This window comes from Anabrus simplex, chromosome 1 (genome assembly GCF_040414725.1).
Source record: "Anabrus simplex isolate iqAnaSimp1 chromosome 1, ASM4041472v1, whole genome shotgun sequence".
Classification (NCBI taxonomy): domain Eukaryota; kingdom Metazoa; phylum Arthropoda; class Insecta; order Orthoptera; family Tettigoniidae; genus Anabrus; species Anabrus simplex.
The window spans coordinates 1,330,560,565-1,330,574,440 of record NC_090265.1 but is presented as its reverse complement, the minus strand read 5'-3'; the positions used below and the strand labels follow the sequence as shown (position 1 = coordinate 1,330,574,440).

Sequence of the window (13,876 nt, the reverse complement as noted above, 5' to 3'; positions counted from 1 at the left end):
TCGGATACTGTTGACAAGTCTCTTCCGCTCTCCTCTATTCATAAATGTCCTGTTCTTTATAACATCATCCATTGTCCTTCCTCTACCTGCAATGTCAGTCTTGGTCACATCTACATTATTCAGCAGGTTCTAGACCTTCCATCCTAGAATTTTCCTTATAGCTCTCCTTCCAGGTGCACTTGTCTTGTTCCCGTAGGCTTCATCCTCATGTGTCTGAACCACTATAGTCTGGACGTATCAACTCTGTCCAGTAGAGATGTCTTTATCCAAGCTTCCTGCCTCACTTCCTCTTCTCATTTATTAACTTGTCCCTCCTGGTCTTCTGTATAGTGGACCTCAGGAACTTCATCTCTGTTGACTACAATCTTTATGAATGGCTGTTGAACATTGCTAATTTTGCATTCTTTGGAATCTTAAGATGCCAAAGAAGGGTCCTCGCTAGTTGATAGAAGAGGGCACTATTTTATACACTGTTGGTGATCTCTCTTGTGGTAAGATGTCTCTGAAGACTCTATTTTTGAGGTCAAGGAGTTGTACCCCTTCTGTGTTCCTTCTGCCATACCCATGTGATCGCATCACCTTTTCATACCCATTCCTTGTTGCCGTATGTACGCCATCCTACTCATAACCTAACGCTTGTAAAACCTTCAATTATTATATTTTAATTATCTTTTATTAAATGCTAGGTATGACTATACCCTGTAAATATGTACTGTACATTTGTATAGTCTCAAATACTTATTGTGAATACGTCTAACCTCAAAATCTGTGTAGTCAAAAACTGTAGAAAACTCTGTAATATTCATATATTGGGTATAATCCACTATCATTCTGGAAACTTATTGTAATGATTTATTATCCAGATAAATATAGAAACATTAGGAATTTTTTAGATTTCTCCATGCGTGTTTGAAACTGTAATCAAACATTAAAGTTTGATCTACTCCAATCGAGAAGCTGGTTGATCGATTGTTCCTTGTATGTTCCATTTAGTGTGTTGCAAGAACATTTCCAGAAGTCGATATTTCTAGACTGCTTGTCGAACTGTATATATGTATCGAGTTGACAGGCCATGAGGCCAGTGACAGAGAGTGAGAGTGGGAGTTAGAGTGTAGAGTATCGGTTAGAGTGAGTGTTACTGTGAGAAATTGCTGATATCTGTACTTGACAGAATCAACAGTAAATTGCTTGAGTGTGTTGCCATTTAACTGTGTGTTGTCAAGGAATAGACATAGCAGCAATAAAGTGGTTTTATGCAAGGAAGTGAAGGTATCTCGTGTGATATTTATTTACACCAAAATAAAATTGCATTGAGAGCGATACTGTCTGCCCCGATGTGTGCATTCAAGTCTGCTATGATGGCTCTATATTTATGGATGGCCTTTCATCCAGGAATTGGATTTTATCATCCTGGTTGCACTCAGTCTGTGATGTGAACATCTATCTCAGCATTAGCTTTTCCTTCCCTAGAAGCACAGTCACTTTTACTATTCTTTCATTGAAAAACCAGACATCAGTAATCCCTGTCAGTGTAGGGTTCATTTTCCTTTACATATGGGCATGGGAAAACACAATTGCTCTGATGGACTGCATATCCATATTTGGCTGGGAGGCATGGCCCTTAAGGGAAATAATGGATAGGAAGTGCATTATCAGATAAGCGGTATTGTTCCCATATTGACGTTATGCCAGGTGGGATGGAATCTCTTCAAAATTATTGAAACAGTACAAGAATGAGCTTATTATCCCGAGCACTAATGAATGGAATCTTCCCAGAATGTCTGAAAATGAGTATCATTCAACCTGTTCATAAAAGAGTAACAGTTGGTGATATAAACAACTGCAGGCCAATAACTATAACTTCTGTTTCAGGTAAACTCCTTGAGAAAATTATTTTAGATTGTCTACTTGCATTTGTGGTGTGGGGGGAACATTCTCTTAGAAATTTTCAACATGGATTCAGGAAAGTTTTGTCGACTGTTATTCCTCTAGCAGCTTTTACTCATAATGTTTTAAATAATATTGATCATAATTTTTGTAGATCAGTATTTTTAGACTTACTTAAAGCCTTTTTGACATTGTAGTCCATGACCTAATGCTAAAAAATGGTGTCACTTTAGATCTGCTAACTTCTTATTTACAACAGTGTAAACAGTGTGTTGAAGTAAATTATGAAGTAGATTATGAAGTAAAACAGTTAGATCTTCCTTAAAATCACAAGCAGCAGTATTCCACAAGATATTATTTTGAGACTTTTTCTCTACCTCCTATGTCACTGAAATGCTAGAACTTGTCAACTCCTTCATTGTATCCTATGCAGATGACACATTTGTTATTACTTGGGGAATAGATAGGGAATTAGTGGTACAAACTCTTCAGGTATCCTTAAAACATCAACAGATTTTTTACTTACAATTTCCTTATGGTTAATCCTCATAAAACTAATGTGGTGAACTTTTATTTTAAAAGGTATTGCAATAATGATATAAGTATTTGGTTAAATGGCTTGTTCTTTCAAAAAAAAAAAACATATTGTACTAAAATAGACAAAGGCCTATGTCTTGGAAGAATCACGTTAATTATGTCTGTAAAAAGTTAACATTTAGAATATTTTTATTACATATGCAATAAAAAAAAAAAAAGAAACAGACATATTGCTAGAACTGTACTAAAGAGTAATATACCCTCATTTGAGCTATGGGGTAGTTGTCGAGGATGTGTGGCAAATGAATATTTTGAGCAACTTTTTATTCTACTAAAGGGAGCTTTAATGATGATCTTTTGCATTCCGAATCAAATTACTTGCAAACATTCTTTCATAACTCATAATGTTATGACACTTTCTTCCATATATGTCTATAAATCTAGTCTGTTTATTAAACGCAATATAACATTGACTATAAGTAACAGTGAGATCCAAAATTATAATACAGGAAATAGGAATGATTACTACATGAGTTTCCACTGCACTAAAAGATGAACCAATTTGTACAGAGTAATAAATAAGTTAAAAGATTGTGAGCAACTTCAAAATTACCTCGATAATGTTGTGAGATGGACAGTAAGCAATGGCATGATGATAAACAGGGTTAAAAGTCAGGTTGTGAGTTTCACAAAATAGGAAAAGTCCTCTCAGTTTTAATTACTGCGTTGATGGGGTGGAAGTTCCCTTTGGGGATCATTGTAAATGATATAGATGTTGATTCCCATAGGGAATATGAAATATTTGTCCCGAATGAGTAAATTTATAATACCAATATAACGGTTCGTTATTGGACATTATAAATTTTCCAGCTAACTCATTCCTGGTTGCCAGCGTTTCGCCCTCGTGTGCTAGGTTGGACTCATCAGTTGGTACCTAGCACACCTACCAAGATGCTGGCTAGTGCATACCGTTGAGGCCACTGTGTAGGCTACTTGGAGCCCAACCTAGCACACGAGGGCGAAACGCTGGCAACCAGGAATGAGTTAGCTGGAAAATTTATAATGTCCATAACGGACCATTATATTGGTATTATAAATTTACTCATTTGGGACAAATATTTCATATTCCCTATGGGAATCAACATCTATATCATCTGATGGCCAAGCAAGCATCAATTTTTGGTAAAGAGACAAAGTTTCTCATAGTGCATTGGCACTGCCGGTGGCTCCAAGTAGCATACGCAGTGACCTCCACGGTATGCACTAGCCAGCGTCTTGGTAGGTGTGCTAGGTGCCAACTGATGAGCCCAACCTAGCACACAAGGGCGAAATGCTGGCAACCAGGAATGAGTTGGCTGAAAAATTTATAATGTCCAATAACAGACCATTATATCGGTATTATTGTAAATGTGTAGGTATTAATATAAGGAAAGATCTTCTTTTTTTTTTTTTGCTATGGGCTTTACGTCGCACCGACACAGATAGGTCTTATGGCGACGATGGGATAGGAAAGGCCTAGGAGTTGGAAGGAAGCGGCCGTGGCCTTAATTAAGGTACAGCCCCAGCATTTGCCTGGTGTGAAAATGGGAAACCACGGAAAACCATTTTCAGGGCTGCCGATAGTGGGATTCGAACCTACTATCTCCCGGATGCAAGCTCACAACCGCGCGCCTCTGCGCGCACGGCCAACTCGCCCGGTGGAAAGATCTTCATTGGGATAATCACATAAATATGATTGTAAATAAAGGGTACAGATCTCTGCACATGGTTATGAGGGTATTTAGGAGTTGTAGTAAGGATGTAAAGGAGAGGGCATATAAGTCTCTGGTAAGACCCCAACTAGGGTATGGTTCCAGTGTATGGGACACTCACCAGGATTACTTGATTCAAGAACTGGAAAAAATCCAAAGAAAAGCAGCTCAATTTGTTCTGGGCGATTTCCTACAAAAGCGTAACAATACAAAGATGTTGAAAAGTTTGGACTAGGAAGACTTGGGAGAAAGGAGACGAGCTGCTCGACTAAGTGGTATGTATATCAAGAATATTATTATAATATTTATGGATTAACCTATTCGATACAATACAATCCACTATTTCATGTGGTTAAAATTTATACATAATACTTAAAAGTTATAGGTACATGTTTCACCCTTTTTTTTACGGCCATCATCAGCCTACTCAATCTTAAAATTATTGGATATGGGATCTTTCTAATCTTAAAAACTATAGAGTAAAATGTTGAACAATGATCTCATAAAATGTTATACTATAACATCTAACATTCTGATAAATCAACCGTATATATTTTAACACAACTGAAACGTTCACACTTCTATTTTAAATGACTGACATTGATTTTCCTATCTTGAACTCAAGTTAAGGAAGTGGAACAAATATTCCCCTTGGATGATTGTGCTTTTACACTCAAGGTTTTTACACTCAGAGAAAAACTTAACCGTTCCAAGTATGAACAAAATCAAAAACAAAGTAAATGAAATATGGTTAAGAAATGAAATTAGGTCACTATATAAAAAGAAATCCCAACTCACCTTACAACTGTATAAAATTCATTTAACAGTGGCTCAGGCATTGCCCCCATTAGAACGGAACTCTTTCCAACTACACGTAGACTACAAAAGGCCATCATAGTCCTAATGGTGTATAAGAAGAGGATCCATTTTAGTTTTAAACGATCAAATATTCTAGATTAACCACGTCATAATCATCAAAACTGTTAATTCACAGTATATTTTTTAACATACTTTCTGTGCATTATCTGCATTTTAGATGTTATAGTATAACATTTTATGAGTCATTGTTCAACATTTTACTCTATAGTTTTTTTAAGATTAGAAAGATCCCATATCCAATAATTTTAAGATTGAGATAGGCTGATGATGCCTGTTAAAAAGGGTGAAACATGTACCTATGACTTTTAACTATTATGTATAAATTTTAACCACATGAAATAGTGGATTGTATTGTATTGTATTGAACAGGTGGATCCATAAATATTATTATAATATTTTTAATATATGCATCTGCAATACGGAACCAATATGAGAATAGTTACTTGTAACTAAGTGGTATGTTCCAAGCTGTCAGTGGAGAGATGGCGTGGGAGGACACCAGTAGACGAATTAGTTTGAGCGGTGTCTTTAAAAGTAGGAAAGATCACAATATGAAGATAAAGTTGGAATTCAAGAGGACAAATTGGGGCAAATATTCTTTTATAGGAAGGGGAGTTAGGGATTGGAATAACTTACCAAGGGAGATGTTCAATAAATTTCTAATTTTTTTGCAATCATTTAAGAAAAGGCTAGGAAAACAACAGATAGGGAATCTGCCACCTGAGCAACTGCCCTAAATGTAGATCAGTAGTGAGTGAAATTGAATTGAAAATTGTAAATTGAAATTTTAAGGGTATGTTACTCTATAACAAACTGCCTAAGAATATCAAAACTCTGAATAATAAGAAAGTTTCAAAATTCATTAAAAGATCACTTAATACATGCATGTATTCCATAAATGAACTGTAAATCAGAATGTCTGGTTTTTATTTGTATATGAATTAGATTATAGGTTTTTGTTGTATGTAGGTGAGTGCCTGACATTGTCTTACAGCTTTAAATCTATATAGACAATAAATAAAAATTGAATTGGATTGGAGCTGAATTGAACTGAAGATCATATAACATGAGCAGAGTGGTTGCCTTCCCTGTTATATCAATCAGAAAGCTAGGGGATGGTGTTAGTATCAGTGTGCCTCTTTGTTAAATGATGAAAATGGGATTAACATTCTTTAAATTCCAATGAAAGTTAAGGAAATATATTTTAATTTCTATTGTCTTCGTAGATTCAATAGTAGGCTGAACCTTTGTTGTTTCTCTCATATAAGGACAGTTATTTTATTAAAAAGGAAGCCATATTTCCCAGTGTCAACTTAGTTAATTTTAAGGCATTTCAGTCTGCAGAAAACACTTATTATAACACATATAACACTATAACATACCTGTTAAGAAATACACACTATTAAACAAAGAATGACATGTTTTATTCTACAGGGACATCCTCAGATTCTATCAAATCACTTTAAATCATGCACATACATGTACAATATTGTTTACATTGCATAAACCTGTCAAAAGATTGTGAGTTGGTGATATTATGAAAAGAAATAATAAATAATGACTGTAGTATTCCTCAACTGTCCCTTATTAACTTGTAGAAATATTTCTGTGCTTATCTAAGCTGGTAATCAATCATCCATTACTTTTAGCAACTGGTTCTGGACTGTAGTCAGTGTCCTTGATTGGTAGCTATGTAGTGGGTGAGGGGGAATTCGGTAGGCAGTGAACTTTATTCTGTGGAGAGGGGGGGAAATAGGGTATTGAGGGGGAGTGTTGCCTGTAATGACTATATTCATTGGGGAGGGGAGGGAATGTTGCTTCTTCATATTATAATGTATTTTTGTGTATTAAGGTGTAAATGCAAATTAATGATTTTGATGAAATATAAGTATGGAATTGAATAAAGAGTGTCTTGTAAGACATTATTTTTATCGATAATAATATCCCCCCAAAAAAAATCTTGATTGTAAAAAGATGCTGCAAAAATTCAGAGAATTTGCTACAGTTAAAAATATTGTACCCCACATTCCAGACAGTTAAGTCAGAGTAGCCTCTTGTGGGATCCATTAAGCACTAATGCAAAAAGTGTGAAATGTTCAGAAGTTGAGTGGGGCAAAGGTTGAGGTTGATTTGATTAGTTTTAAAGTCACATTAAGGACAGTTATCCATAGTGGATTTTCTCTGTCAAGCTTTGTGCCATGTGACTCAGTGCAGACATTCTTGAATGATCTCATTATGAGCATTGGTCATCAGTCTCTGCTAATCTGCAGTCCTTTTTCTTCATGTGTCTTTATCACAATAGCTTCTTGGTTGGGATGAGCAAGATACTGATAATAGCTTATAATAGCTACAACTTTGGTTTTCTCAAATCTTAATTCATGATCTAGGAAAGAACATATATTTCTGGTGAGCTAATTCCTATAGTCATTTGGCCTGATATTAATACTGTGTTTGGTGGCCCCAATATAAACCTTTTTGCACAAACATAGAATAAATTACATTCATATGTTGGAAAGAGCAGCCCAAGGATCTAAAGCCAAGTATAGTTGCTGGAATATTTTCCTTATGATTGGTAAGAGAGTCTTGAAATTGTGACACTTTAAAACCTTGCCAATCTTGTCCATTATTGAAATGAATGGAGGAATACTTTTTCTCATGTGTCTCTTACTGTTTCTCCTCCAACAGTATTCTTAATCTTCTTGTTAGTTTATCCATTATCTTGCAAAACTGTGAAGAGATTTTCTGCTTTACTCTGATCCAGATCTGGTTGATATAACATTTTAGCATGTGCATATAATGGGCAGTTAGTGGGTGTTGGTTTCCTGTACACTCTGCGGGTTTAGTGTTAGGCTTTCCTCCTCACAAGCATGTCCAGGAATGGAAGTTCTTTCCCTTTTTTCTCTCCATTGTGATCTGGATTTTTTTGTTGGTATCACTGAGTTATGAGCAGCTATTCTTCACTGTATGTCCATAGAACAAAAGTGGCATTCACATGGGATTATCATCTGATGGGTTTGTGAATTGCCGTCTCCAATGCAGATTCCTTCCCTGTTTTTACAGGAAGATTTATATCAGGACACCAGATGCATCATTAACAACAGACTAAAAGAGTATAATCATTGTTGTTGCATCATCCAAGCTGAAAGATCTGCAGTGGCGAAGCAGGCCCCCTCGTTGCTTGATCACGAATAAGATTTGAGGAGACCACAGTTCTGGCTACCATCTTCCAGTACCTAGAAGCTATTGCAATAATGAAATGTGACAACTGTGCAAGAAGAAAGAAAAGAGACTACAGATTATTGCCAATCATAGCTCATTATGAGACAACACAAGAATGACCATACTGAGTCATATTGAACAAGTTTTAATAACTTTGACCTGAGAGAGAAGCAAGCTGATACTAGCGCGACCACCTAGCCTTCCCACTGCTATGAAAAAATAAGTTTGCACCCTGTTCTTACATTTCTTCTTGGCAAGAGCTTCTGTACAGTAGTTAAAATGTAGGCATGTTATTTTGTATATGCAACATTATTAATTGACAGTAGCTGAGATATCTTAAAGTAGTACAGTATATGGAATATAGTCAGTGTTTAAATTCACGTTAACTAACATGCTATGCTAATTATCAATCAATTTTGTTTACAAATAATCCATTTCAGATATTGTAGAATAAGGATATCTAACAGTGTTAACTGTGTTATGCCTATTCTTGATTTTTTGTGTTGTATTTAATGAATTACATCAGTTATATTCATAATAACCATAATGATGTAATATTTACCAAAGAGTGCTAGGAAAGATGGATTTCTCATTCTGTATTGTTATAATATTTTGGTTGTTGGATTGCTTTTCAGCTCTGAAAATTATGATGATCTGCTTTGAAGCTGAGTTGGTAACTGACTGGCCTCGTATTGCTCGCACCATCAAAGATATTGGCAAACGAAATGAGGCAGGACCCGTTTTCTGGAGTTTCATAGATTTTGCTGTGACACAACGCACTCCACTGTTTGTTCTTTTGCAACCTTTTATCTTAAAAAAGGTTTGTGTATGTTTGTATATTTTAAATCTTTGTATAGTATAAATTGGCATCTGGGCAGGTTTGTCCTGCTATGGTAATGGAGTAGATTGTACAGCTAGCAACTCTGTCAGGTGGCGGGAAATAACCCAACCGCTGAAGGAGCCAATGGCTTTGGGTGAATGAGCTCCTTCAAAAGGGTGGTGGTCTCTCAGTGCAGGAAATGTCACTGAAACTCACTGGGCAGCATCTGCACTCCATGTTAGTTGCGGCTGCAACCAGTGTCTGTTCTTCATGTTAGGAGCAACTGTATTCAGTGTAATGTTTCCCAGGAAGTTACTAAGGAGAGAGTACACAGAACCACAGCCTCTGATCTGGGCAGCCTTTAAGTGGGCAAGGGGTGATATGAATCCCCCTGTGTAAAGCAGATGAGTCTAGATTTCATATTGGAATGTTAGTTTAGAAAGTCAGAACGGAAATGTATTTAAATTTATTTCAATTTAAGGCATAAAGCACCTCCTGCCACAGCAGGGGGCTGGTTTCTTAAAGGGGGTGACGCAGTTGGTGGCATGTTCGGTTTACGGATTACGGAGTCTGGATTACGGAGAAACAATGAGCAAATTTCTTTTTGGGGAGGGGGGTGTCTAACACCCGAAGGTGGACTGTGGGTCATGAACTTGTTGTCGTCCTGTTCACACGTGCACACAAGTATATATAGGCTTGCTCCTCATGGCTGTCATCTGCAAAAGTCCACTGGAAACAATGCTCCAACTGCAACACCTGCAAGTATCTCTTGGTCAGTACAACATAATTCGAATTCGGAGCTTTCGGATTGTTCACCGAGCTGTCGATCCACAAATAGCAATTTTACACGTTCATCTACTTTGATGAATTACCATCTTCAGCATACACTTCCCGGCCGTACCCCGCGTTATTAAACGATGTGTTGCAACACTTTTAACTGGCTTCAACCGTCTATACCAATACAGTTACTGTTTCCCCGGTTGCAAAATTTTCACTGCTACGCTGTGTGTACAGACTCTTATCCAAATTAAAACCTATACATATTCAATATTCCCTAACTACAAATATTTTTTATAATACTATGTTCTTACATCTTAATTTAACAAATTCACATTATATTCACTACTTTACATTACAAATTATTTACGAAAATTTCCTTACCTGAAATTGGGAGATTGTCAGTTACAAACCATGGGTCGTACTTGTGTACAGTTACAATATTTCATTAGTTGTGAATTGATCACATTTTTTAACATTATCATTTAAATTTTACATTTAAAAATCTTCATGAATATAGTTATATGAAATTATTCTGTACAGGGTGTATATTTAATCTATGTGCTTTCAAAATTCTGACTGTTTTGGTTTCCTCTGTGTTCTGACAATTCATTACTGTCTGATTACATGTTTTAGCTAAACTTCCCTCCTGCCACTGATCATGAGCGTCATCTGCAATTTGTGATTCGTGAGAAGCTAAAAGGATATAGTCTCCCTACAGCTAAAGGTCGTAGTGCTCTTCTTCAAGATCTAGCTCATGAGTTAAAGGAACTTAAGGAAGAACTTGAGGATCATAGATATGGTAACACTCCACTATCCCTAAGTGACTTATAGCTGTAGACTTAGTTTCTTTACTCTGTAAGACATTTCCAAGGCATGCTCTCAATTGCTGGTGATACCTCTTCTGCCTAAAATGTTAATGTAGATGCGATGTATAATTAAAAATTGACTACACATATTTTCACTTAACACACATACAATTCTTAACACATACAAATATATACACAGCAATTATGAATTAACAATTTCTGTGACATGGTATTGATATAAAACTCATTATGTTGCACTCACACACTAATGTTGACAACATACCAATATTACAACCTAACTACAGGTATTATGACTCAATTGCTCACTTGCTGAACCATAACCGAATTATTAAACTCAATCAATCAATCAATCAATCAATCAATCAATCAATCAGTCAATCCATCAGTCAGTCAATCAATCAATCAGTTTGATCTACATTTAGGGCAGTCGCCTAGGTGGCAGATTCCCTATTTGTTGTTTTCCTAGTCTTTTCTTAAATGATTGCAAAGAAATTGGAAATTTATTGAACATCTCCATTGGTAAGTTATTCCAATCCCTAACTCCCCTTCCTATAAACGAATATTTGCCCAATTTGACGCCTTGAATTCCACCTTTATCGTCATATTGTGATCTTTCCTTCTTTTAAAGACACCAGTCAAACATCTACTGATGTCATTCCATGTGATCTCTCCACAGACAGCTCGGAACATACCACTTATAATACCAATATAAATGGTCCGTTATTGGACATTATAAATGTACTCATTTAGGACAAATATTTTGGTTTCCCTATGGGAATCAACATCTATATCAACATACCACTTAGACAAACAGCTTGTCTCCTTTCTCCCAAGTCTTCCCAGCCCAAACTTTGCAACATTTTAATAACGCTACACTTTTGTCAGAAACCAACCAGGACAAATCAAGCTTTTTTTTCTTTTCCAGTTCTTGAATCAAGTAATCCTGGTGAGGGTCCCATACACTAGAAACATACTTTAGTTGGGGTCTTACCAGAGACTTATACGCCTTCTCCTTTATATCCTTACGATAACCCCTAAATACCCTCATAACCATGTGCAGAGATCTGTACCCTTTATTTACAATCATATTTATGTGATTGCCCAATGAAGATCTTTAGGTACTTACAATGATCCCGAAAGGGAACTTCCACCCCATCAACTCAGTAATTAAAACTGAGAAGACTTCTCCCATTTGTGAAACTCACAACCTGATTTTTAACCCCATTTATCACCATACCATTTCCTACTGTCCATCTCACAACATTATTGAGGTCATTTTGCAGTTGCTCATAATCTTTTAACTTATTTATTACTCTGTACAGAGTAACATCATCTGAAAAAAAGCCTGATCTCTTATTCCACTTCTTTACTCATATCATGTATATATAAGAAAACATAAAGGTCCAATAATACTGCCTTGAGGAATTCTCCTCTTAATTATTACAGGGTCAGATAAAGATTCACCTACTCTTATTCTCTGGGTTCTATTTTCTAGAAATATAGTCACCCATTCAGTCATTCTTTTGTCTAATCCAATTGCACTCATTTTTGCCAGTAGTCTCCCATGATCTACCCTATGAAATGCCCTAGACAGGTCAATCGTGATACAGTCCATTTGACCTGAATCCAGAATATCTGCTATATCTTGCTGGAATCCTACAAGTTGAGCTTCAGTGGAATAACCTTTCCTAAACCAGAACTGCCTTCTATCAAACCAGTTATTAATTTCACAAACATGTCAAATATAATCAGAAAGAATGCATTCCCAAAGCTTACATGTAATGCATGTCAAACTGACTGGCCTGTAATTTTCAGCTTTATGTCTATCGCCTTTCCTTTCCTTTATACAACTCTCCATTCATTTGGTATAGCTCCTTCAACCAAACAATAATCATATAAGTAATTCAGATATGGTACAATATCCCAGCAGTAGTCTTTAGCAGTAGTAGTGATTAGGGGTGGTGATGGGGGGGGCAGTGTGTGTGTGTGTCTCTCTCTCTCTCTCTCTCTTTTTTGCCAACTTTCTGGAGAAACTTTACATTTTTATTACATTTTAGCTGGCTGAAAGTAGGAACTATAAGAATTATTAATATAGCAATTTGTACAAGCCCTGTTGTCTTGTCAGCTAATTGTTTCCTTTATGTTCTTTAATTATTAATAAAATTATTGGCGGAAATACACACAAAATATTGTTCGTTGCAGCTAACCGATTTGTAGCCTATAGTGCCACAGCAAGTAGTGGAGACTTTGCATGTGCTGTGAGGAAAGGTAGCAGGGTATATTGTTGCCAAGGACATGGACATTCGTCTGGGAGTCTGTTAGTTTCTTAGTGTGTAGTCAAATACTAAATAATTTCTAATTGTATAACCATGCCGGACTTCTATTTAATTGTAATACATGTGTAGAAGGACCTCAGAATTGGGTCTTCCATTTCATCAGCATCGACAGCCCCTTCTTGTTCCAGAACCAAATTATCTACATCTTCACCTTGATACAACTGTTGAATATATTCCTGCCATCTTTCTACTTTGTCTTCTTTCTCTTGAAGTGGCTTTCCATCTGAGCACTTAATATTCATACACCTAGATTTCCTTTCTCCAAAGGTTTCCTTGATTTTCCTGTATGCAGCAGTCTTCCTTAGCTACCTTGCACTTTCTATCCACTTCATTCTTTAATCACCTGTATTCTTTTCTGCCCTCTTCATTTCTAGCATTCTTGTATTTTCGTCGTTCATCAGTCAGGTCTAGTATCCTGAGTTATCCAATGATTCTTAGTTGATCTTTTCTTCCTTCCTAACATTTCTTCAGCAGCCCTGCTGACTTTATTTTTCATGACTGTCCACTCTTCCTCTATTTTGTTTCCTTCAACCTTTTCATTTAGTCCTTTTGCAACATGTTCCTTGAAACAATCCCTCACACTCTTTTCTTTCAACTTGTCTAGATCCCATCTTTTTTGCATTCTTTCCTTTCTTCAATTTCTTCAGCTTCAGATGGCATTTCATGACCAACAAGTTGTGGTCAGAGTCCACGTCTGCTCCTGGGAAAGTTTTGTAATCCAACACCTGGTTTCTGAATCTCTGCCTAATCATAATGAAGTCTGTTTGATACCTTCCAGTGTCTCCAGGTCTTGTCCATGTATAAAGCCGTCGTTTGTGGTGTTTGAACCAAGTATTGGCA

The 13,876-nt window shown here is 36.4% G+C and overlaps 1 protein-coding gene across 1 annotated transcript in view; it reads left to right on the top strand.

Annotated features, from left to right (window-relative positions):
* unc80 (unc80, NALCN channel complex subunit) overlaps nucleotides 1-13,876 on the top strand; it is a 1,117,323-nt gene that overhangs the window by 996,657 nt on the left and 106,790 nt on the right. The window contains exons 58-59 of the mRNA XM_067137759.2: nucleotides 8,909-9,093; nucleotides 10,507-10,672. Of these exons, the coding sequence (XP_066993860.2) occupies nucleotides 8,909-9,093; nucleotides 10,507-10,672 (351 nt within the window). The remainder of the gene's footprint in view (nucleotides 1-8,908; nucleotides 9,094-10,506; nucleotides 10,673-13,876) is intronic.